The sequence below is a fragment of the Dermacentor albipictus genome, chromosome 2 (genome assembly GCF_038994185.2).
Source record: "Dermacentor albipictus isolate Rhodes 1998 colony chromosome 2, USDA_Dalb.pri_finalv2, whole genome shotgun sequence".
Classification (NCBI taxonomy): Eukaryota; Metazoa; Arthropoda; class Arachnida; order Ixodida; family Ixodidae; genus Dermacentor; species Dermacentor albipictus.
Genome location: NC_091822.1, coordinates 155,730,860 through 155,754,025, shown reverse-complemented (window position 1 = coordinate 155,754,025; position 23,166 = coordinate 155,730,860). Strand labels below are relative to the sequence as shown.

The following is a 23,166-nucleotide window of genomic DNA, read 5'->3' as shown; positions in this document are numbered from 1 at the left end:
CGTAATAAACTGAAAAAGGCGATGTGGTTATGAAGACGGTGCCCTGTGCCCACAGGTTAGCCACCAAAACACGAGTCTTTAAGGCTGCCAACGATGGTCATTTTAACACTTTGTGTTTGCGTCTACACAACATCAGGCATCTTTAAGTGCATTAAAAGAATTTTCAGAAAAAAAAATAGGACACTAGAAAAGGAAGCAAGTGGATGGAAAGACGCTAGTCCAGTGTCTTTCTGTCTACTTGCTTCCTCTCCTAGTGTAGTTTTTTTTTGCTTGAAATTCTTATGATGCACTTAACGCGGAACCAACTAGCCCTACTTTCAGCTCTAAATCGGGCATCTTGAAACAGAATTGTCATAGCTGGCAAGTATGGTCTGGAGGCCTGACCTGTGAATGGCGCCCTTGTGCTCGTGCATGTGGGCGACCAAGGTGCCGCGAGGCCTCCACTTTGGTGGCAGGGGTCGCTCCTCTCGCGAGGGGTCATCAATGGTCTCCCTCACTGTCTGCTCCCGAGCAAACTCTGTTCGCTTCTTGTTCAGCAGGAGCTGCAACTCAGCGTGGCACGACAGGCAGTGGACTGTGGCTGCAAACAACAATTTTTCTAAAGAAATGTGGCAATCTCTCTTTCTCAAACAACATTACATGGTTGAAAAGCAAAACAAACAACCAAGTCTAGACAAAGAGCATTCCAAGTTAAGATATACAGTCGAACTTTGTTGTAACAGTGTTGCACCCAGCCCAATAATACCTTCGTCATATACAATTGTTATTGTAAGCGTGTATTTGTCACATGCTGATGTTGGCAAGAAGCATTTAGATTTAGAACAACATTCATTCGGGCTAGATGGTGCATACTTCAACTAGGAAAGAATAGCGCCAACTAAGACAATCACGAGCGGGAGACCAACACAGGACAAGCGCCTCGTCTATGTCGGTCTCCCGCTCATGATTGTTTTAGTTGGCACTGCTATTTCGCAGTTCATTTAGATTTACTTCGGTACATCCGATAATTCGAAATGTTGAGGCTTAAGCGTATTTTGCATTAAGACAGTGAACTTTAAAAAAAACGAGAGAGAGAGAAATAAAGAAATCGAGGCGAGTTGCAGCCGTGTTATGTAAGTATATTTCTTCTCTTGAGGTTCTGCTCATTTTAAAAAATTTTTTTACCACTTGTAACAGCGAGCAGCCGATACCACTGATGATGACATAACATCATGCCAGTCGGTGATAAATGACAAAGCATAGAGGATTAAAACAATCAATACATAGTATGGCCCTTGGTATATGGCCGTCTTAAAGACAGAAGAAGACGGAAGGTGCCAAGATGTTGTAAAGATGGACAGAAAGGCTTTCTTCTCATGGGGCTGATGATGATTGCTACTTTGGCTGCACGTAAATACCAAGATAATTCATGAAACAGTGGTGAATATTTACACAAATAGTTTTTTTAATGATGTTTGCAGCAAGAAAGAAATACAAGCAAACAGTAGTTACCCTAACAGGCGTGACGTCGAATAAAAAGAAACTGCATACGTAGTCTTGCAGTGCTATAGACAACAGCTCAGTACTACAGTACGTTCCAATGACAATAGTGGCAATTGTTTTGATCGTTCGAACTGTGTGTTGTTGTTCACAGGCCAGTTTGAAAACACCATATATTATTATACAATTTCATACACTGACTCTAGATATATATGGGGCATGGCAGATAATGAATGCTGCTATTACCAGTGCCTATATAAACAAACAGCACTGCATTGAAGCGAAACATTTCGAGATGTCACAATACCAATAATGCCACAATTATTGCAATCACAAAGGTTCTCGCACTCGAATGATCATCACGAAAAGGTTAAACGAATTCGGCTTACTGCATGACGATAGGAAGAAAATGAAAGAAAATGAAAGAAATGAAAATGAAATCTTGAAAGAGGACGTGTAATGAGCAATAATGCAATGGTAGCCAAGTTAAGAGCTATAAAATATTTCTCAAACTGAGGCCGAGCAAGTTCCACAAGCTAGCAAGCTTATGACAAGAAAACACGAAGATTCAGGGCATGTTGGCTGACATTTGCAACTTCAAAGCAGAGCAATGCTTCCCTTCGGAATGCACTTCCTTCATGCATTGATTGCCTCTTTTCTTAATCTTTTGCACTGCTTTAAAATGGTGCAGTAAAAGCAGATTCTAACCTGTGTCTATGGTGATTCCAGTGAAGTTTTTTTGTGGCTGCTTAGGAGAGGCGTTCGCAGACGGGGCTGCGGAATCGGCCGACTCGGCTCCAGAAACATGCAGCTCCATATTTGGGTCACCGTCTCCGGCTGGTGAATGCCGCTGCGGCGGTGGTGGCTGTGGCTGCTGCTTCGGGGGGGACTGCTCCCGCAGTTCAACCTTGCCAAACATCCGTTGCCAGTCTTCGTTCTGGAATTTGCGAAGTCTCCAGACTCCTGCCTTATACAGTTCATGCAGGGCACAGCGGCGCATACTTTTTTTGATATGATGAATACATTTGCTCATTGCACACTCTGTCTTTGCTATCATATTTGCTATGTCCTCCCTTTATGTTTAGGTGCAAAGAGGCACAGGGTCATGTGCAAGTCTAATGCCTGTATAATTTCATTGCCAGGCAGCAGTGGAGAAGAAGAATTAGGATGACAAGCATACTAAAAAAATTAAGCCGTCTCCCTTGGAGTACAAACGATGCGAGATAGCTGGAGTCACTGTCCAAGCATGTGCTTGCGTGGAGCAAGCAACAATGCACAATAATAATAATAATAATAATAATAATAATAATAATAATAATAATAATAATATGAATGAAGAATCAAACCAATATCTTCAAACATACCATGTGTGTTTGTTTAGACAAAAAAATTATCCACTTGGTACTGCTATAATTTACCATATTAAGTTGCAGCGCATAAAGCAACAAGAACACAAAACAGACGTGAACTCATGACAGCTTTTGTCACATAATTTCCTGTTGTCATGTCTTTTCGCTCTTTGCATGCTAAATGCCAACCTTTCCACTATTCATCAAGCCTCTCTCTTTCTCTCTCTCTACAGAGATCCAATATGCGAAACCAACTAGTAGCCCTTCAGCTCAGGATCTAAATATGAAATACAAGGGTGTGGCACATTGCACCACTGCATATTACCAATGTTCTCCCTGGAAAACCACTTTCCTTTGACATTCTTTCACTTTCAATAAATAGAAGAATAATGAATAAAATAACTTTTACATTGGTGGCAAACAAAAAGGCATGAAAAATCAACACACAAGCTACAACTTCGCCCAGGGAACGGTGACATCTACTTACCATGGTGACCTGGGGAGATTCAACAGGTGGTCCCTTCTTTCTGTATGATCTGACAAGGCAAGAGCAACAATTTAATAAAAGGGAGCGCACAAGTTCAAGAGCACATAAAATGGGAACGTCCTGTAAGCCCCAAACAACAGACCCTTTTGCAACGAATGTTTGCAATCCAGCAGTTCTTAAAAGTTATACGGCATCGCTTTTTCATTCATCACAATAGCTCACGTCATCTAAAAAAAAAAATCTTTTTTTTGTTGCTGTTGCTGACATCCTGGCTTACCTGCTATGCAAGAGAGCCTGTGAAGACTCATCACCAATTTTGAGCGTGAGCAGGTCTGTGCTACGGCATCTGTTTGACATGTAGAGTTTCTCCAGGTCGATCTCACCGCCTCGGAGCTTTGTGTCCACATTTTCAGACTCTGAAGCGCTGCACAACGATCGTTCCATCAGCATAATGTTGCCCACGCATCTCCGACTATGTTTTCATGCCGGAAAGACAGGGCAAAAAATGGGACAAACAAAGATATCTACGAGGCTTTCACCATGCATTGCAAGGGGCTTTTATGTGTCAGCTCGGTATCAGTCATCTCAATAACAAAGAGATTGCCTATCTCTTTGACTGAGTGATTGAACGCTTCTGTTTTGTTTTTCCTTTAAAGACACTATGCATCGTTTGCGGTTAGCTTTTAGCACCCTCTTTCTTTCTACGGTGTACATATTGCGGTTTCAAAACAAACGCACTAGTTGACAGTCAGCGCCTAGACCTGTCCTCTCCTGGCCAGCGTTTAGAGCTATTTTTTTACTGTGAAGCTGTGCCAACCAGCCCAAGTGCAAATACTTTTGCACTACCAATGTCATTATTGCACTTTAGTGCTATATGAAACAGGTGTTAAGAAAAGCTCTTGTTCGGTATTGCATGGCCAAAAGTACCCCCTAACCATGTACACTTCGACGACAAAATTTTCACCTATGAAGGCAAGAGTAAAAAGAAAAAATTGCAACAGCTCATGCCCGTCAATAGTAGTACACATCAAAATACTTCACACAGTTTTGCTAGCCTTCACTCGTCAGTTACTGCAAGATTCAAGCACCGCCTGTGTAGTTCCACTCCATACATTACCACAACTGATGCTGGGCCTACTAGTGCTCCTCCTGCAGCACTGGAGGTTTTCCAAAGCTCTGGAGACTAAGAAGGTTTATCTACCACATATTCACCACCTTGTGAGGATTAGCAGCACTACTTAATTGAGATAGATTATGCTGTCTAGCAATACACGCAATGATGCGCAGAGAGGATTTTAAACTACACAAACAAGGGTTGTCTTGGTGTTGCAGGTATCACATTTGCAAGAATTCAACGGAAGTTTTCTTTTCTGTCCCTAGAATTATGAGCCAAAGGAAACAGCTTGCATAATACATGAAGCGAGGTTCTTGAATACAGCACGAGGTTTCTTCCCTGCCCATCACCCTTCAAAGTGTGACAAGCTCAGCCACCAGACGATGAAGCTTTATGGGAAAGCCGGCAGCAATTGCAGGCATCAGGCCCACAAATATCAAGGGCGCAATGACAGGAAATGGAAGGGGGTGGGGGCGAGAACACAATAGAAGAGAACTTTGCTTAATGACAATTATAGTCCGAGTCATTTATTATAGTAGTGGTAGCGTTTTCCAGTGGTGGGAGAAGTGGCAAACACTGCCATCAGCCCCTTCTACATGAACACACAGTACTACGTGCAATCAGTTCAGTTACCTATATCTTTTTTCCGTTTCCATGACTACGAAAGTGTCCTTCATGTCATATTTTTGCAAACGCAATATTACTGCACACGTCCTCACAGAAATCGAATATGAAAGCGACAGTACCTTCTCTTATATTTGTGTATCTTGGTCAGGTGCTCTTTCATTGCCTAGAAACGGATAGAATGCAGCTGTTAGAAAAAGGGCACCGTCTGAGAAAAATAAGACGTCCACCTTCTAGTTAACATTGTATGACACGTAACAAACAATATTAAATCTTGAGCATACCACAATCTTGTCTTCCATGGCCTCCGTCACACCATCTGACTGGAGCCTCCTGTAAACCTGCAATGTACGAAGCTGTATCACGTACTGGACGTAAAATCGTTTGCACTCTCGTTTTTCTTGCCTGCTTGCAACAGATGCGTTGCACGAATATAGTAGTTGTGCCAGTGGAAAGAAACTGCATCACTCTTGGTTGGTGTTCATAGGAACATGCTTCTAGTTTGGTGCCAGCAAACCAGAAGTGAAAATGGCTTACCGACTTGAGCTGGTGGTCCACATCAGCGTAGGCTGGCTGGTGCTTTGCTCGCACTATGGATCGCATGACCTGCCTACGGCGCAGGTCTTCTAAGAGATAAGACAGAGCGTCTAACTTCACCACATAGTCGTAAAGGCTCCGTGGGAGCGGATCTTGCAGAGCATTTAACATGGCCACCTACAATAGACATAACAAAAATAGGCAGCCAGCAGTAAGTCACGAGTACATCCCCTAAATCCAAGAAGCTGCAGCGAAGCTAAAGCTTCCTTTAATAGTAACTTGCACGATTATAGCTTCATGCGAATACAAAGTGAAAAGTCATCTAGTGTTTGAATGCTGCCAGAATTCATTGCAAGTTTAAAATTTTAGAGATATAGAATAAACATCTCTGGTGCTACCTTGCCTTTCCCCATTTTCGCTTTTGCACTACGAGTGCCTATTAACTCAGCATCCAAGCAGAAAATATGTACAGTGCACTTAAATAATTATGTAACCTGCAAAAATCAGAGCTGCCTTCGAATTCCTGGCAAAAGAACTCAGCGTGACATCAGACGGATGCTTCGATGATGCGGAATATGGACACCTGTTATAATGTCAAATTTATTTATGTGGAGCATTTTGTGGGTTTCATCAACTGCTTGCATATGCACACAGAATGTACAGAATAATGTAGCACTGTTTTCGAAGCTACTGTGGGCCATCATGTTTTTATGTGTGTCTTTATTAAAGCTGGTCAGCTACACAGTCATCAAAGTCTTGACATGCAGACAAGAACATTGAGATTTGCATGGAAGCTGAGTAGTTACAGCATGTCCAGTTTAGTTTAGATACAGACTCAAGTTGCACCAGTGCAATGAACCTGCAACAAAGTCAAAGCTTGCATTCTCTGTTCACATAGTATGCAAAGTGGATAAATCGATATATTTTGCCATCACATAAGGCCCACAGATGCGAAGAATGCACATCACATATTGCAACTAAACACAGTGGGTTCTACGCCTCGTCCAGTTCTGTAATCTTAACGCCAAATACAGCTGAATACCGTAATGATGAAGCTGCGTCCAACATGAAAATACCTTTGTTATATCTAAGATTTGTTATATTTGTTAATTGTTACATGCCAGTATCAGTGAGCAAAATTCTACATTCATTTTGTGACATCCGTGTTCCTTGTATTGAGGTCTGACTGTACTACATTCACGGAAGCCCTTTCCATTAACTTGATTGTGGCAACAATTGCAGATGCAAACAAAACAGTGATAATGAGATGCCTCGTATTACTTAGTACTTAGCTCAGTCTTCTTTTCGGGAGACAGCTATCAGTTGTGACGTTAGCTGTCCTGCATAGGAGCACCAACCTCTTTATCCATTTCAACGACTGGACGCTTGAGGTATGGCTGAAGCATAGGCCTCAGCTTGCATTGGGTGTCAGCGAGTGACAAGGTCTTGGTGACTGCACACACAAAGCCGACTGTGTTCTGTCGGATCCAGAGGTTCTGGAAAAAAAAAAAAAAGCCCATGATGGGAGAGCTCTTAATGTTAGTCACAGTACACTCTCTGCCAATATGAAAAGGAACATTTTATGCGTTCAAACAGCAATTCTTGCAAATGTACAAGCCAGGACCTCACTCACTGATGTTCGTTATGTTGCGTCTTATGCGTTACATTGTTGAAGGATCCCACTCATAGAACATTTCCTCATTACATGCACACAGAACGAAAATGACTAGCTTTGAAAACGAATCTGGTGTTCCGTATTATATTGGTGAAGAGAGTACATGCCTCTGGCAACTTTTTTTGCCACCATGACAAAAAATTTTGATGCAAGCAGCTATGGCAACAAAAATGGTGTCTCAAGATCACACAGTTTGGTCCGCCTATTTAAATATTGACAAAGTAAGAAAACCTGATCATTCTTGCTTTGCGCTCTTGTGTCTGCAGTGACTTTGAGGACAGTTGGTAAAAAGTGTTGCTGGCTGATCTTGATAGTACTATTAAAATCAACTCATTATTACACACACTCCGGAAGTGCCCCAATGCAAACAAGTTTCTCTGTTTCTCTGAGCTCTTCGCTAAATTAGTAAGCCTGCAGACTCGCGATAAAGGCATGCGACAGACATAATGTTTCGCCGTTACTAACATTGAAGTTGCACCAGTGCACTGAAGCTGCAACACGGTTCAACTTCAGCATGACAGTCCTAGCGTGCATTCTCTGTTCACATAGTATGCAAAGCGGGTAAATCTATCAGCCTAGGGTGGCTACGCTGATTGGAAGAAAGAAGCAATGCAGAGCGTAGTGAAAGCCCACAAATGTTTCTGCTAACTCACAGGATGGTAGAGAAGGGGAATGGTCTCGGCCGTGAGCTCGTAGAGCATTTGCTTCCTGAAGAGTCCCATCTCAGCCAGCTCAGTAAGAGCCTTGAGTGCTTTGCTGATGATAAACTCCTCTGTGTCTGCAAGGCCCTGAAAAGGTAAAACACACAAAAGAATGAGCATTATTCTAGAGTGAAATGTTCAAAATACAGCACACTTGAACCAAAGCTACACTTACAGGGTAGATAAGAAAACCCTTTTCTAATTTTGAATAACAAACCTTATAGATGAAGAGATTCTAAAAGCAGTCAATATATGCTTCATAATGAGCATTGTCCAGCCAACTTAGACAAAACTGCACCATTTGGACCAAGGGTAACAACGTTTACACAGTAACAATAGTTGTCATTATGAAAAACAACAAACTCTTACATTATGTTATCATCATCTAAAACCACTTGATTACACCAGTGAGACCATGACATAATCAGCGGTGCTGGATGCTGTATTGAAAAGCTACCTGGCATCCCATGCACCAATTTTTAGCTCAAAAAGAAACAGTGAATACTACTGGACACGACACAAGGTGCAGTGAGCACAAACACATGCTCTCTGTTCGCTGTTGTGTCTCGTCTCAACTCTTTGCTAATCATTCTGGTAAACAGTGCATTTGACACATGAATCAGTCCAAAACGCAATCTTGTCTTTTAAAGAGTATAGCAAACCTGCTGCAGGAGAGGTTTCAAAATAGGCGAGCACTGCCATCCAACATAAGCTGCGACGCCAACAATACTGTCGAAGAATGAAGCTCTTAAATGTCGATCCTCCTGAAAATGAAGAAAAGTGTCATCAGACATTGGGCGTACTAAAAACTGCATGCACTGTACGGGAGTGCAGTTGTGCGCCCACAGATGGATCTGCGTAATATGGGTGACACATACCTTGTCATTCAAAAATGTGATCATGTGAGACAGCAGGACATCATTCGCTGTAACAGGCAACAGGAAAGGCATTTTGCAATTCGAATGATGCACTCACGATTGCCATCATGCCTTCATGATAGAACAGAACTCTGAATGGCTGCAGGTCTACAAAATACACATAAGGGAAACAGAACATCACAACTATTGCGAAGGTGCCAACCTTTTTGCCGGCCAAAGAACAAGCACAGCCGTGTGATGCCTTTTTCCAGCAGCATCTGCTTGACTATGTTGTTGGAATCACTCAGCAGTGTTGACACCATCTGCTGAACCATTTGCTGAAGGGCTTGGAGCTCAGAATCATATGAGCCCTGGCAAAATAACAAGCCATCAGTGAATAGCACTGCAACCTAACTATGCAACAGTTACACCCATCAATTTGTTTTACAAGGGTGCTGGCACCAAGACTAGCATTCGAGCCTCTCTAGCCTTTTTTTTTTTAATTGCAGGTCTTTTTCTGCTAAGTAGCTTTGGTATCCAAGTGCCAGGCACTCAATACGACGTCACAAGCCCCCAAACAAGCGACGACAGGGCTGCGATTTTGTAGCGATATCGTCTGCTCAATCCTGTGCCACTCTTTATCATCTACCGTTCACAAACAGCTTATGCCACTGATAATGCAGGCGGGGCATCACTCACAGACAGGCGGGGCACCACAGACAAAGCATGAAAAGGGGGAGCATTGGAAAAGGCATCACTACAAAAACTCAGCCCTGGTCCGCTTTGACTATGCCATAGTCAAAAACAAAAATGCACGAATGCGTGTTCTCCAAATGCCCCTGTAAGTCGCACTGCAAGCATTTTTGTGTCCAGTGCAAATATCAACAGCCAATTTCGTGTGCCTCACAAGATTTTCTGCACCTGCCTTGAGAAGTCGCATTGCTGATGAAGATGCATGAACAAAAACAATAAAATACCAGACTGTAAATCATTACTGTAAATTTGTTATTTCTGCATGGTATTTCTGCACATACAGCACACTAAAACAATTGCAATAAAAAGTTTTCATGCAGGTACTTTTTAGCCTGCAGTGTTTCTTTTGCTTCCTCTCTTTCTCTTACATAAAAAAAACATAATTTACTGCTTACCTGGTGGTGATGTTGAGCCTGCACAGTTGGCTCGACATTTGTGCCATCCGGAGAAGACACCTCGTGCTGACTGCTCATGTCCAGAAACCTGTTTTGTTTTTACATGTAGACAGAACCACATTATGATTAACACCACAGCAGCTAAACAGGCAATAGGCTGCAAGAGCTGTGATTTGAGACTTTAAAGAACGGTGAGAGAGTGCGACAAGTGAGACAATTTAATTCACTGCACAGCTAAAGTGAGACGAACCTGCTTTCTCTGGCTGCTTAATCTGGCATTACTTTCTATAACTTTCAGGCAAGCAAGTTGGTTCAGGATTGGTCAGAACCGGTTGTCGGATCCTTTTTTTTTCTGTTATTTCTAATCTTTCCCTCACTATGTGAGGGATCACTGCTGGGCACTGTTCTTGTGTTGTGCCTAAAGACGTAGAAGTACTGCATTTATTCAAATATAGGGCAAGTTTTTTTTTTTCCAGAACCTTTAGCCTCGAAGTCACCCCCCTGCCATATGCGAAAATTTTGCCTTTAGATGTGGCCTTACGACAGCGCGCACCGGAATGCCATGAAGACACGCCATAAGGCAATATTAACGCGATAGCGTTAAGGAGCTCGTGTCGCAGAAAAGCCGGTGTCGTCGGCGTCGGGTGTCGGCGGCGTTGACCGTGAGCGATAAATCACGGCAGGCTCTTCATAAATAAAAAGCAACTTCCAAGATTGGCCCGGTGGGAATCGAACCCAGGTCTCCGGAGTGTGAGACAGAGACGCTACCACTCAGCCACGAGTTCGACGCTTCCAAGCGGTGCAAACGCGCCTCTAGTGAATGCGGTGTTGCCTTCGAAACCAGCCGTGGAAAGTTATACTGCGGTGTATATCGGTAATTATGAACATGTAACGTACAGAAGTCACAATTACACGAGTTGCGAAGTGCGTTTCCGCGGCATTTCTTTTGCGCTTTCCGCACACGCAGAGCCATCTTGCGGCAAACACAGAAGACCCCCTCCTCTCAATGTACGGCGCTGCCCCGACAGGAGGCGCGCCGCGCGCGCATTGGGACCGCTGCCAGGCGCGTCGCGGGACTCCCTCTCCCCTGACGACGCTTCGCCGTGCTTCCGGTTTAGATTACTATCTCTCTGCCCGTGCCGATCACGACGTTTGGCGTGATCGTTCGCGTAGATCGTTTTCCCTCCGAGACACCGAGTTCTTTGGTTCGTTTCGTTCGCTCAGGCGCACGTTTCGTTGTCGCGCCGAACGCTGCGTTTCTCGACGTTCACCGCGTGATAGGTGGGCGCTAAGTCCGATGCGGGGCGCATCGTAAGTGATTGCTGTGCGTAGCGCATTGTCTTATACCCCTTGGCGGGTCCACGGGAACGCTGTCGCGTCCCACTCTTGAAGGCGAAGCTTAAGCGTCCTCCAATTTTTTTCTTGGGTCCTCCAACTGGCACCCTCGCCTTCCAATCGTCACCGCCTTATAATCGAATAAATATGGTACTTATGACAATTTTGATACATTATTAAAAAACTGCTACTGCTAATGCAACATTTAAAATTCTACAAGGAGAACTAACCATTCAGAATTCAATGACCAATGACAGAAGGAAGAGCTCTTAGAATCTCATTTCTCTCTAATATCACATATCAATAAGCAAATTTAGACGACCCTCGGGAATTACTTAAACTTAAAAGCTTAAGTCAACTTAAACTTAAAAGTCATAAACTTAAAAAGCCCCACCAGTCAGCACTGGTACATACACAATGCAAGGAGTGCAGCACATACCTGAGCGCAGTCTCAGCCAAGAGCGCAATGTTTTCTGCAAGGGCCATTCGCACAATCACAGCGCTGTCCAATGTGACAGGCATCTGCAAGGAAACAGCACTACATTACTGCAAAAGCAGGGAGCTGTGTCAATATGGAGGTTGTGGCAAGTGCATGAAGTTGTAATCAACACGGAAAGCAGCCCACACAACAGGGCAAGAAAGACACACGGGACACAGGTATCGGTGTTTTGTTTTTCTCCGGTTGACATGTAAGAGAACACTTACCAAGTTTGGCAGGATGTACTCCGGAAACACATTCGCATCACTGAAATTAGAAACAGGCGTTCGTCAGCATCGTCATGGCGATTCTGCCACAGCGGCAGCATTACCTCCTTGGCAGGGTGTCAATCGGTGTCAGGCAGGTTGTGAGCGTTTCCACAGCTGCAGCCCGCACTCGCGGGTACTTGTCATTGATGAGGTACAGCTGAAATGTGGAGGGAAAAGTTGCACAACTGCACTGTGCTATGTTCTAAATGCAACAGTACCACCACCTCCTCCCCCCCCCCCCTTCAACCCCCCACTTGCATCGCATACCAAACACATTTTTTTCGCTCAACAGTGTCATTGCTGCTTCTCTTCAATGACGTTATGTGGGAAAGAACCCTGTTACAAGCCAGAGGCAACAACTGCAGTGTCATAATGAAAGAGGAGCACACAATCTCTTTATGTTTACATTCACACCACAGACATCATATGAGTTTTTTATAGAAACAATGTAAGTTGGACTACAACAGATTCAGGAAATGTGCAATGCCAACGAACACTTTCATACTGCAAGTAGGATGCTTCCCAAATCCAAGTAAACTGTGTAATTTGTTTTTTACACGAAGTAACTGATAGCTAAGCCTATCAGAATAAAAATTAGCACTGCGTTCTTATTTCCATAAACAATAACGCTACCTTTTAAGTCCAACCTGATGGGACCCAAAAAATATATTCGTTAAATCTTAACATCGGCACATAAGTGCACTGAATATATGGGAAGCTAAACAAAGGCACTCAAACTATTCCACTTATCAGACAAGTTATTTTAGGAGGTTTGGAGGGAGCCATAATTAATATGTGATGAAGCCCACGAGGGTAGGCCTGACACAAATTTTTCTCGGTAAAGTCATAACCTGGAAGGTGATCCTACGAACTTTCAGACTGCACATTGCACACTCAATTGTTTATTTGTTGTATGAGAGCTTGAACACCCTACCATGTATGGAAGCAGCCGGTCAAGGATTATGTCACTGCTCAGTCTTGGGCAGAGCTCGCGGATTAGCTCGAGTGCCTGGAGCTTTGCTGAGCAGTGCTTGAGGCTACGTAGGCAAGAAGTGAGAACGGCCACCACGATGCAGAGACCGTCGGATCCAGCCGGGAGCCGCGACAAGGTGGATGGTGGAACGTGGTCGCCCTCGCAGCCGACTGAAGTTCCACTGGACTGTGCCCCTTTTGGCAGCACGAGCGAGTACAGGATGGCATGGATGTCTACCCGGAGCCTGCACAGTGCAATAATCCCCATCCTTTGTGCAATGTAATCCTCACTGAACAAACAATACACTGATAAATGCATATATCCAAGCAACATATATGACCAGTGCAGTGTCATGGGCTGAAACAACACCTCGTTCTGGTTGGCTCACAAGCTACCAGAACTGGCGGCTTGTTTTGCCATACTGTACACATCTAGTTTGCCTGCCTTGCATTGCACTTTTAATGATGACACAATAAACAACATGCTATATACTATTGGGTATCTTAAACCGTCAACTGCCGATGACGGGTTAACGTATCATGATAAAGATTGTACCACCTTGTAATTTTGATACATACATAAACACAGAGACACCTCGTTAAACCGTAGTTGGTCGGAGCTCGGAAAAAGTATGTACTAAACGGTAGTACTGCTTAACCGGAATAGCATGAGATCGCCCAATTAGCTGTCGGGAACGGAACTCAGAGAGAATGCAATGAAAGGGCAAACATGCAGTATTGATTCACTTCACACGACAAAAGTCTTATTTTCGTTTGATGCCACAGTGGCCTAGCAGCAATGGCAGCAGCCTCAAACTTACTGATGCTTCGAGCCAGCTTTTCAGTCAGCCCCTTCTTCTTAGTGAACACTCACATGGCAGATTCCTTGTTGGCATTGTATATTCTCCAGGCACGAGTGCAGTAGCACTGCTGAAGTTGTGGGGTGCCTTTTTCATTGCAGGGTGCTGTTCTTGTTGCAACGATTGCATTCATGAGGCTGACGTTACACACAGCTTCTGCCACTGTTAAGCCTGAATCGCCTGTGCCGTCACTTTCCGTGTAGTTCTCATCACTGTCGTTAGGCAACCCTTCGGCAACAACAGAGGCCATGATCTAGTCTAACCTCGTAGCCGACATCTGTTTACGGTCACAGCAGCACTGCCGAGCAACTTTTTCACATTCCAAATGCCACACACTGTAGACAATGGTAGATCCTTGTCACATGCCAGTGTCAACTTCTTCGTGCCACGTGCGATAGCAAAAATGATGTACAATTTTTCTTCTATGCAGAGCACTCGGTGTTTTTATCTGAGCTTCAGCATGACGCAAATACTAGCTCGTACGACGCCACAACGCTATGGCACAGTGCCAAAATGATGTTGATTAATAAAGGGAAAATGAGACATCTGCCCAAACACGGCTAAGTGCTGCAAAGGAAACCCATACGGGTTCCTAAAAAAAAAGCTTCGCAGTTGAAGAAAAATTTATCCTGGTCCTAAGACTCGAACTGCCTTTCCAGGGCAGCTGCTCTACCATCTGAGCTAACCAGGCGGCTAGCAGATGGCAGGCGAAGTTACATTTATCAACAACTCAGAAGCAAAGGCAAGAGTTTGATGTAATAGCACTGCAGGAACGCAGAAGCTGGAGAGATGCTGCGGCTTCATGCGCAAACACACAGGGCGCTTGGAGGCCCTTGTTCTGATCTCTGAGGCTTGTTGTTCTGCCGGGCTGCCCGAAGGGGACGACACACCGCTGTGATCATGCAACAAAAAGTGGAAACACTACGTGTTAAATGATATGTACGCAATAAGCTGGCACAGTTTATGCAAATACAAAAAATGCATTATGTTCAATGGCCGCTGAATCAGGGATTTGACATTACTAATTTTAAAATGAAACTACTGGTTAAGCGGGTACGGTTTAACGAGGTTTTACTGTAACACGCAACGATAACAGGCCAGCAAAAAATGAAGCCCCCATAGGTAGGCCTGACCCAGATTGTTTTAGGTAATGTAATTACCCGGAATGTGACCCTAGGAATATTTAGACCATACGTTGTACACCCAATGATTTATCTGTTGTACGAGAGGTAAACACCCTACCATACACACCGTCTCTCGATATATTTTCTGACAAGAGCAATAAAGTCACTATAAGCATTCCTGGTATCTTAATTTTTAGGAAAAGATGACAAAGTAAATGTAAGCTTTAAAAGAAATTCACAGTTCTGGGGTTAAGCTTTGCCAAAAGGTGGTACACTCTGGTGGAGCAACTGTCGATGTTTCCTGCATGCAGCCAGCAATGTTCTCTTCTTTTGTTCCAGTGGAAATTTAATTTCACTGTTTCTTTCACCTTCAGCAAGATCACAAGTGTGCTGCTGCAGAACAGATGTAAGAACTTGCAATTCTCAAATCAGTACTATTGTCTGAATGCCAGAACTCTCGTATGCCACTTATGAAAACATCCAGTTATTTCACGAGCAGTGTTTTAGGAACACACCCACTCAACCACTTTTGAAATTTTCACGATATAAAACATTGTGGGAAACGCTGAAAAAGGTGCATTCACTACACGACCACACAAAGGCACCAAGAGCAAATACAAGAATGCCCTACCATCCAACATCTTTCTAAAGAACACGTGCATACTATTCATTAATTTTGCAGCAAAGGCCCAATTAGAAATGTCTCACTGTGTATTCAACACCTCTTAAATATCACTATTTTCATCAGTGATTTTGTTACTGCGAAGCTACATCAGCGAGTGCAACTGTACACACAGTGCCTGAATGGCACACAAAATAAATTGCAGACTTGTGCAATGCGTGTGAACTCTCACAGCGAAAGCCGAATGTGTGCTTCTAAGAAACTACTTTTATGCACCTGTTCCATGGTCATCACTCAACTCTCAGCATCTTTGATGTTGGAATATCAAGGAGCATAACGATACAATTGACTGATTCCCGCTGCTCTACGACTCGGTTTGCAGTGAAGTGAACCGTTCTAGAGTCTGCAGCCAGGAAAACCCTGCCCCGAGTTGTATGTTTAGCTGCTCCCTGAGCAATAAGAGGAGCCACATGACTGGCATTCTGTTGGATTTTGATCTCCCTCCCAGCTCTAAGGCGAAAGTGTCACCGGATTCTGCCAGCAGGAGAGTCGTGTTCTGAATGAATAAAGCTTTTTCTGAGTGCTACATTTCCGCCAGCCAAATGTAAGGCACACCACTAGAGTGCTCAAAAGTGACCAGTCGAAGTAAGAAAGCCTCACGCACCTGGCAACTTTCTCATCTGGCGACAGGGCAAGCGTGGCAAACTCCTTGATGTAGTCCCCTAGGAATGTGTAGAAATACTGCGGAAACACTCGGTCCCTCTGCTGGTCCAAGTACTGCTCGGCCGATAGCCGCAAGGTCGGATCCTTCTGCAGCATGTGCTGGATCATCTCCTGTCATGTGAAGAGGACGAAAGACATTCAAGGGCAAGTTCGTGGGCAACAATTGGTATCTTCGAGTCGTAATAAGCAAAGCTAACGACACACAAATCTAAATGTGCACTTATGGCACGCCAACTCTCACATGGCTACCACAGTTGTTCTCAAACAAGGAGGAAACTCGGTGCATCACTACAGTATCGTCTAATCCAAAAGGACTTCTTCATGGGTGCTTAGATTCCATAGGTGCCACAAATAGGTGTCATAGGTGTCATAGGCACCACAAAGTATACCTATGAAAGCATCGACTAAAGATCTTCATGCATGTTAAACACAGTGCCTGTTATTGGGTACATCAGACAAAGCAGCCATTACTACTTTGTGCTCGCTACTAATTAAATGCAATGTCTTGTTTACATAAATCATCTGTTCTTAGCATAAATATAACAAATGACGGTTATTCATGCCCAATTGATGTTTCTATTATATTTGCTGCATGGCTCAACGTCACATTTCACCTGTCAGTGCAGTCCATCTATAGCAGGCCTTACATTGAATTTGTGGATTGACAAATTACGAATGGCTTAGGAAGCTGACCAGTGGGCAAGTTCCAAAACACGTCTTTATATGTTTATTTTCTTTTTCACGTGGCTCAGTGAAGAGTCATTGCGGCTAAAGTTAAAATTAATTATTGTGATTGAGCCACAAAACCAGGACAAACAAATTTCTGCATGCAGGTTAATGTGTATACGTTACAACCAGGGAGGAGGGGACGTGCATTGCAGTGAAGAACATAAGGTGCTTATATTTAATAATTCATCATACAGCCCTGCGGCCAGCTGTCTGCCACATTTGTAGGATGTGGTGATGAATCTCAAAGCTTTCGGTGTGAATGTACCTGCAAGTATATAATGCAGCACCGGAGTGGAAGCTACAGCTGGCATCTGCCAATTATAAGCGTGATAATGTGAATGTGTTATTGTCGATGTGGTTATCCTGCTTTAAGGATGTGAATCTACACCACATGCCCCTAGACAGCAGTGTCGTCTGCAATGGAGCACGCCTTGTGCAGCTTCCGCTCCCCTTCAGTGCGAGATTATTCTGAAGCAAGGCATAAGAGTTATTCCAATGACGCACAGTGGTGTCAAGTATCATGTGACAGCAATGTGATGTATCAAAGGAGGCTTCGTTTAAATGAAAACAAAAAACTGAAGAAAAAGTACACTTGCCCGAAGATCGACGTCATCAATCTTCTCCAGTATTTTTGCTGGGCTGTACTCCCCGCTTCGATACGAAAGCAGCTGGGAGAAGTAGAAGGGAGGATGTCCCTCAGTGAACAGCTCAGTTAGGACGCAACTGTAACAGAAAGGCGGGAAATTCACATGGCACCTTTATGAAAAAAGAATGCACAGACACAAAAGTGGAATGTGGAGACAGAACTGCGATACTTTTACAGCAATTGATGCTGTTACAAAAAACTGTTATTTATGAAGTGGCCAGAGGAGAGTGAAAAATGGCAAAAAGCGTAGAATGTGCAGCATCAACAACAGCACTGCTGTGTAATAAATTTGTCTTAACCTCCACATACGTTAATGAAACTCTTGGGTTTTCATGACTCAATTATCTACAAACAGCAAAAGACTTAGAAGGCTTATAAAGATTACTCAGCACGCAGACCCAACATGAGCATTTTCAAAACAGAAAAGGCCACTGAAAAAGACTCTCAGTCTAAACAACACGGTGAAGATTGTGCAGATGCCACCAAGAAGGAGCAGCACATTTTTGTGAGCACATATCCAGCAAAGTATATGGAATACAGCCTGCAATTCCCAACTCACTCTCGACATGTATGTGTTCTACCATCACAGTACACCTTCCTATTCCACACAGCATGTCTGACCTCGAGCAAATTTAGTTCCTTCGTAATGCCATGTTTCAAACAAAGCTTCTGTGCGGCACTCTCCACATACACAGCAACACATTTCTTCATCTTTCTCGTTTGTTGAAGAAAAAAAAGTTGACAAAATGCACTGTGGAAATTGATTGAGTTTTATACTGAAAAGCTGAACAGCAAACTATGAGGGATTCCATAGCAAGCAGCTCAAAGAATAAAATCAAAATCAAGCTATGAGATGCCCCAAAGTACTCACAGGCTACGAGATGATGTAATTAATGGGTGACTTCGGATTATTTGGACCACCTAGGGTTCTTTAATGTGCACCTATATTTAAGTACATGAACATTTTAAAAGACAAAGTTTTCATTGCTGACTTCAGATATGGTTGGCATATCTGGGATCTGCCCATCTTGTGACCACTTACAGAAAAAGAGAAACGGTTGGTTAGGTGACTTGCAGATGACTTATCAACATGAAAATGGTATCAAATAATTTCTAACCATGCTGAGAACACACATCAATAGTCAGCAACCTAAGATGTCATAAAAAAGGAGCATAATTAGCCATAAACACGCTATAGGTGGGGTGGGATATGGGTGCCTCTGCCATGATGCCATCAGAAGGAGTCATACCCGAGTGAGAAGATGTCCATGGCTGGAGTCAGTTCGCCAGTACCGATGCCTTCCTCGGGCAAGTAATGGCTTGAATCAGGGTTGAGGGTCTTTACAAAGCGCTCAGGTGCAATGTTGCATGTCCTTCTTCGAGATGTGTCAAAGAAGTATGAAAAATCCGCTGGATTGTCCTAAAATTACGGCAAGCGCAATGAAATCATCACAAGTTTTAGCATTCAGAGACAAAAGCACTTGGAAGTGCTGCCAGCATTCTCATAATAGAATAGAGCACTTTGAAAAGAACATTTTATTTTTACCCTGTGCAATCAGTCACAACAACAGAACATCCTGCAACAGAACGTTCAACTTCCCAAGCAGCCTTCTCTCTGACATGTCATCTGACGAATCAAAGGGTTTTGGCACATGTGTTTACCACTTAATACTGGCTTTTCATTAACAGGAACCACTCACTCGGAAGTGATAGTTTGAGAACTTTCATTAGTCTGTTTAGAACAGTCACACACGAAGTACACAACAGGGAAGCTTTCTTGCTAAGGAACTTGTATCCGTTTTCTTTGTATCTTCGTGCTACAGTTGTGTGGATGAGTTCTTCCCTTTCACAAATTGCGAAGATGGTGAAATCTCTCGAGATCAAATGTAAGGTTATGCACCTTTCTTAATGCACTTGCCCACCATTCTGTCCTTTTGCAAGAACAACCAGTGCATCAAGCACAGTAAGGTTGACAAAATGCAAATTCATTACATTCATTGGTGCATGAATATGATGTACATTTGTGCAGCCAAAGAAAGTACAGGCAGTGACCTCTACACTAGCAGCAACCAGAGAATGATACAGGCAGTTCTGGTTCCTGATGTGTGAAATCCCACACAGTGTTTCATGATGCTTATTACGTTTACTTGGAAGAACTGTGATAGCAAACTGCCAGATATGGTGGGTGCACACATAATCGTTTATTTTTTAAGACAAACAAAAACAGTATTCTTACTTCCGGCAGGTATGTAGGCTTGAAGCTGGCAAAGTCTGTCAGAAGCACCCAATACCAGCCGGTTACCATGATGTTTTCTAGCTTTATGTCGCCGTGGCATATCTGAGAAACAGACACATTTATAACAGCTTTCAGTGATCAAGCTACAAGATTTGTCGTAACAAGTCAGCACAACAAAATCATACAGCCAATCTGCTTACCCCACGTTTGTGAGCTTCAGCTAGAGCATGAAGAAGTTGGAATGCAATCCAACGCTTCTCAATGGAATTCAGGAATGGCCGCGTGCTGATGCGATCATAGAGGTTATCTTTGATAAACTGACGAACCAGTAAGCCAGCCTTGTCCGTTTCCTAGAAAACAAGGCACACAGAATGGTGAATGTCAGTAGAAGAGACTTAGCAGAAACAAATGATATTGGACAGCAAACAGTGCGCCAGAGTACACCTGTCCCATTAGTTACATAAGCATTTGCAATAGCTACCAATACAATTTCAACAAAAACAGCTGGTCAAAAGGCACTGACTTAAGAAGATGCAACTGCTAACCGATAATCTACGTCAAAAAGTTATGTTGTCTCAAGCTGACTCACACATTTGTGGAGGATTACATAATAACTTCACATTCATCACAACACTACATCACACAAAATTACTCGCAACGTCTAGAACTAGCAGCAGAAATCGCTGTTTAGTGGGTGGCACTTACAACAACTTTTTGAAAAGGGAGTGCATTTGGAACATCTGACAAAACTCGCCGTATCCCTAGAAAAGACAAAAGCACGAGAATGAATGTCAATATGCAGAACACATGCATGTCGATATAGTACACCAGACTATCCACAAAAGTGCAAGAACCTCACTTTCAAGCGTCTCCTTGTGGGGAGCGAGTGGCAGCGAAGGGTCATGAATTGCAAAGACCTTCACAATGGCGAGACCCTCTCTGAAAAAATAATATTGTGGTTTTGTACAATGACTTAGTAGTGTGGGTGCGCAGCCCATCGAATTACGCAGAGCATGTGTACTGGCACTTACTTGCTTTTCACACGGGCGACTTTGAAGAACCTTGTGCTACCCAAACTGCAAGAATGTGTCAGAATACAGTCACAAGGACGGCAGTAATTCGCTTCACAATCCGCGCACAGCCTGTACTAACCCGCAGCAAGGTTACCAATACTGTGGTGAAGTGTGAACCGATACTCCGTTTAAACATAGCAGACAACGCTGCGCAAGCCACACAAGAAGTGTGGCCATAGCGATTTCACTTCAAACCTTTTGCAGAGCAGTTTTTTCTTTTTTATCTACGATGCTTTCTACGAAGATATCGCTACTACAACTAGTGGATGCAAGTTAACATCAAAACGCCTGTTACTTCTGCACATTTGTGATTCCAGTATAGGTGACGCACTATATATTGGTTTTGAACACAGGTGATACACTGTGGCCGCTGGGTGAAGAAACATGTCACTCCAATTATATTGTGGTAAATTGGTTCAGATCTACGACACCTCTTACGTAATAAATACATCACATTTCACAACATAAAAGTATTAAGCTTAATTTTACATTGAATTACATGGTACATACCAACGTAACTAACTTTCATATCCGGTGCACTCTTTTTTACATACCATAGCGTTGCCTGCTATGTATGAAACAGAGTATAGGATTTAGTGTTTCTGGCATCTATTTCTTTTTTAATTGAATGTACTTTGTATGTAATTGAAGAGATGATATTTGCTGTTTTGTGGCAGTCATACTTGTGTGGGAGCTAACCAGTGTTTTCCATTAACTTTTCATTTTCAATTGCAGGCATACCGCTTCTTTTGTTGGCAATAGTTTACATGAAATTCTAACAACTTGTTCAACAGTCTCTGTGGTATGCCCAGTTAAGGCGAAATAATGCAGCACCTAGCTTTCGTTCATTGACCTACAGTGTGCAGTAAACGTACATAATGCAGCAGGTATAGTAGGGCTGAGATGCTTTTCTCACAAAGTATATGCCATTGTCATACATACCAGTCATGCAACTTAGTAAGTGTCCTATAGAGTCATGACACGTGTTGGCATGTAGCAACAACATGATTACGGGAATTAGAGTGTGCTTAACTCTTGCATTATATTCTTACTAAACACATGGGCAGCGTTAATGAAGTGTTTTATTTAAACCACTAGAAGTTGAGATCAATAATTTCGCCAAATCTTGCGGCTTGACTGCAACTATTTTACAAATGTAATGAGCATAAACGTAAGATTTGTATGCTATACTCGTAGAAATGAAAACCAATTGATTAAGCGCCGAATATAGTGCGCGCATCCATGCTATAGAACAATGTGTTTTTCTTTCTTCCTCACCAGTCAAGTGTACTGAAACACAGACTTTGTTATAGTTCGAACCAATTTCTCAACAGTTCGGCGGGTTTGCATTGGCGTTTTTCATTTTTTTCGGGGCGTCTAGCTCGGTGCTTCCGTTTCCACTCGGTTTTAAGCTAAAGGGCCGAACCCTAGATATACGGTGTGGCGCGCAAATGCGCCTCGCGATAACACAACAAAAGATCTCGCGCCCGAGAATCGTGACAGCTCGAACACAGTCACGAGCAGGTGTACACAAGGTGCTCACTTTTTCTCGAAAGTGAAGTCCGGTAACTCGGTCAGGTAGTGTTCTACGGGGTAGATCTGCGACGGGGCGATGCCCGCAAGTTGATTGCCCATCGCGCATCTGCAAACACGCAGTGGTCACGTCAAGCACTGACCACTTCCAACTTGCGGGGCACAATGGTCAACGCAATCGAAAAACACCTACGTGCGCGCGAAAGACCTTTGGAGCCTTTCGTCCACTCAGGCGATGTGCCGAGTCGAATCTTACTTCTCCATCCTACGAGTTCTAGTTGGTCATAGACCACCCATCGTACCAGTTGCAATCACAGTAAACGATCACACTAGCGAAAACAACGAGAAGCATCACAGAAAGTCAACACAGCTGATGAAGTGACCGAGCACAGGCGCGCAAGCGAAACAACAGCATGGCAGGTAGCAGAAAGTAAACCGCAGTTTCCCTCCTTGAGACTATTGTATTATGTGCTTAAGAAGACGTGTTAGAACGCACATATAATAAAAACTAATTGTTTAATATTGTATGTTCCAGTTTAATTGCTTAATTTTATGATTTTGTAGAATAATGTAGTTACTAAACTGTCTAGACTTC

At 43.3% G+C, this 23,166-nt stretch overlaps 1 protein-coding gene across 2 annotated transcripts in view; it reads right to left on the bottom strand.

Annotated features, from left to right (window-relative positions):
• The window catches only part of Vps15 (vacuolar protein sorting 15), a 32,338-nt gene extending 9,361 nt beyond the window's left edge, over positions 1 to 22,977 (bottom strand). Inside the window, exons 1-27 of one of the 2 annotated variants that reach the window (XM_065448600.1) lie at positions 22,765 to 22,977; positions 22,582 to 22,680; positions 20,997 to 21,041; positions 20,825 to 20,904; positions 20,671 to 20,726; positions 20,166 to 20,315; positions 19,966 to 20,067; positions 18,980 to 19,149; positions 17,680 to 17,806; positions 16,296 to 16,465; positions 12,988 to 13,270; positions 12,116 to 12,210; positions 12,012 to 12,051; positions 11,746 to 11,828; positions 9,972 to 10,059; positions 9,047 to 9,194; positions 8,845 to 8,891; positions 8,629 to 8,730; positions 7,919 to 8,053; positions 6,949 to 7,086; positions 5,591 to 5,767; positions 5,338 to 5,394; positions 5,176 to 5,219; positions 3,593 to 3,739; positions 3,316 to 3,364; positions 2,188 to 2,446; positions 385 to 580 (exon numbers count right to left, since the gene is read on the bottom strand). In XM_065448600.1, coding sequence (XP_065304672.1) covers positions 385 to 580; positions 2,188 to 2,446; positions 3,316 to 3,364; positions 3,593 to 3,739; positions 5,176 to 5,219; positions 5,338 to 5,394; positions 5,591 to 5,767; positions 6,949 to 7,086; positions 7,919 to 8,053; positions 8,629 to 8,730; positions 8,845 to 8,891; positions 9,047 to 9,194; positions 9,972 to 10,059; positions 11,746 to 11,828; positions 12,012 to 12,051; positions 12,116 to 12,210; positions 12,988 to 13,270; positions 16,296 to 16,465; positions 17,680 to 17,806; positions 18,980 to 19,149; positions 19,966 to 20,067; positions 20,166 to 20,315; positions 20,671 to 20,726; positions 20,825 to 20,904; positions 20,997 to 21,041; positions 22,582 to 22,673 — 3,080 coding nt within the window. In that variant the 5' untranslated portion in view covers positions 22,674 to 22,680; positions 22,765 to 22,977. The remainder of the gene's footprint in view (positions 1 to 384; positions 581 to 2,187; positions 2,447 to 3,315; positions 3,365 to 3,592; positions 3,740 to 5,175; positions 5,220 to 5,337; positions 5,395 to 5,590; positions 5,768 to 6,948; positions 7,087 to 7,918; positions 8,054 to 8,628; positions 8,731 to 8,844; positions 8,892 to 9,046; positions 9,195 to 9,971; positions 10,060 to 11,745; positions 11,829 to 12,011; positions 12,052 to 12,115; positions 12,211 to 12,987; positions 13,271 to 16,295; positions 16,466 to 17,679; positions 17,807 to 18,979; positions 19,150 to 19,965; positions 20,068 to 20,165; positions 20,316 to 20,670; positions 20,727 to 20,824; positions 20,905 to 20,996; positions 21,042 to 22,581; positions 22,681 to 22,764) is intronic. The other variant, XM_065448601.1, reaches the window with a different exon arrangement.
• Between the last annotated feature and the right edge of the window lie 189 nt (positions 22,978 to 23,166).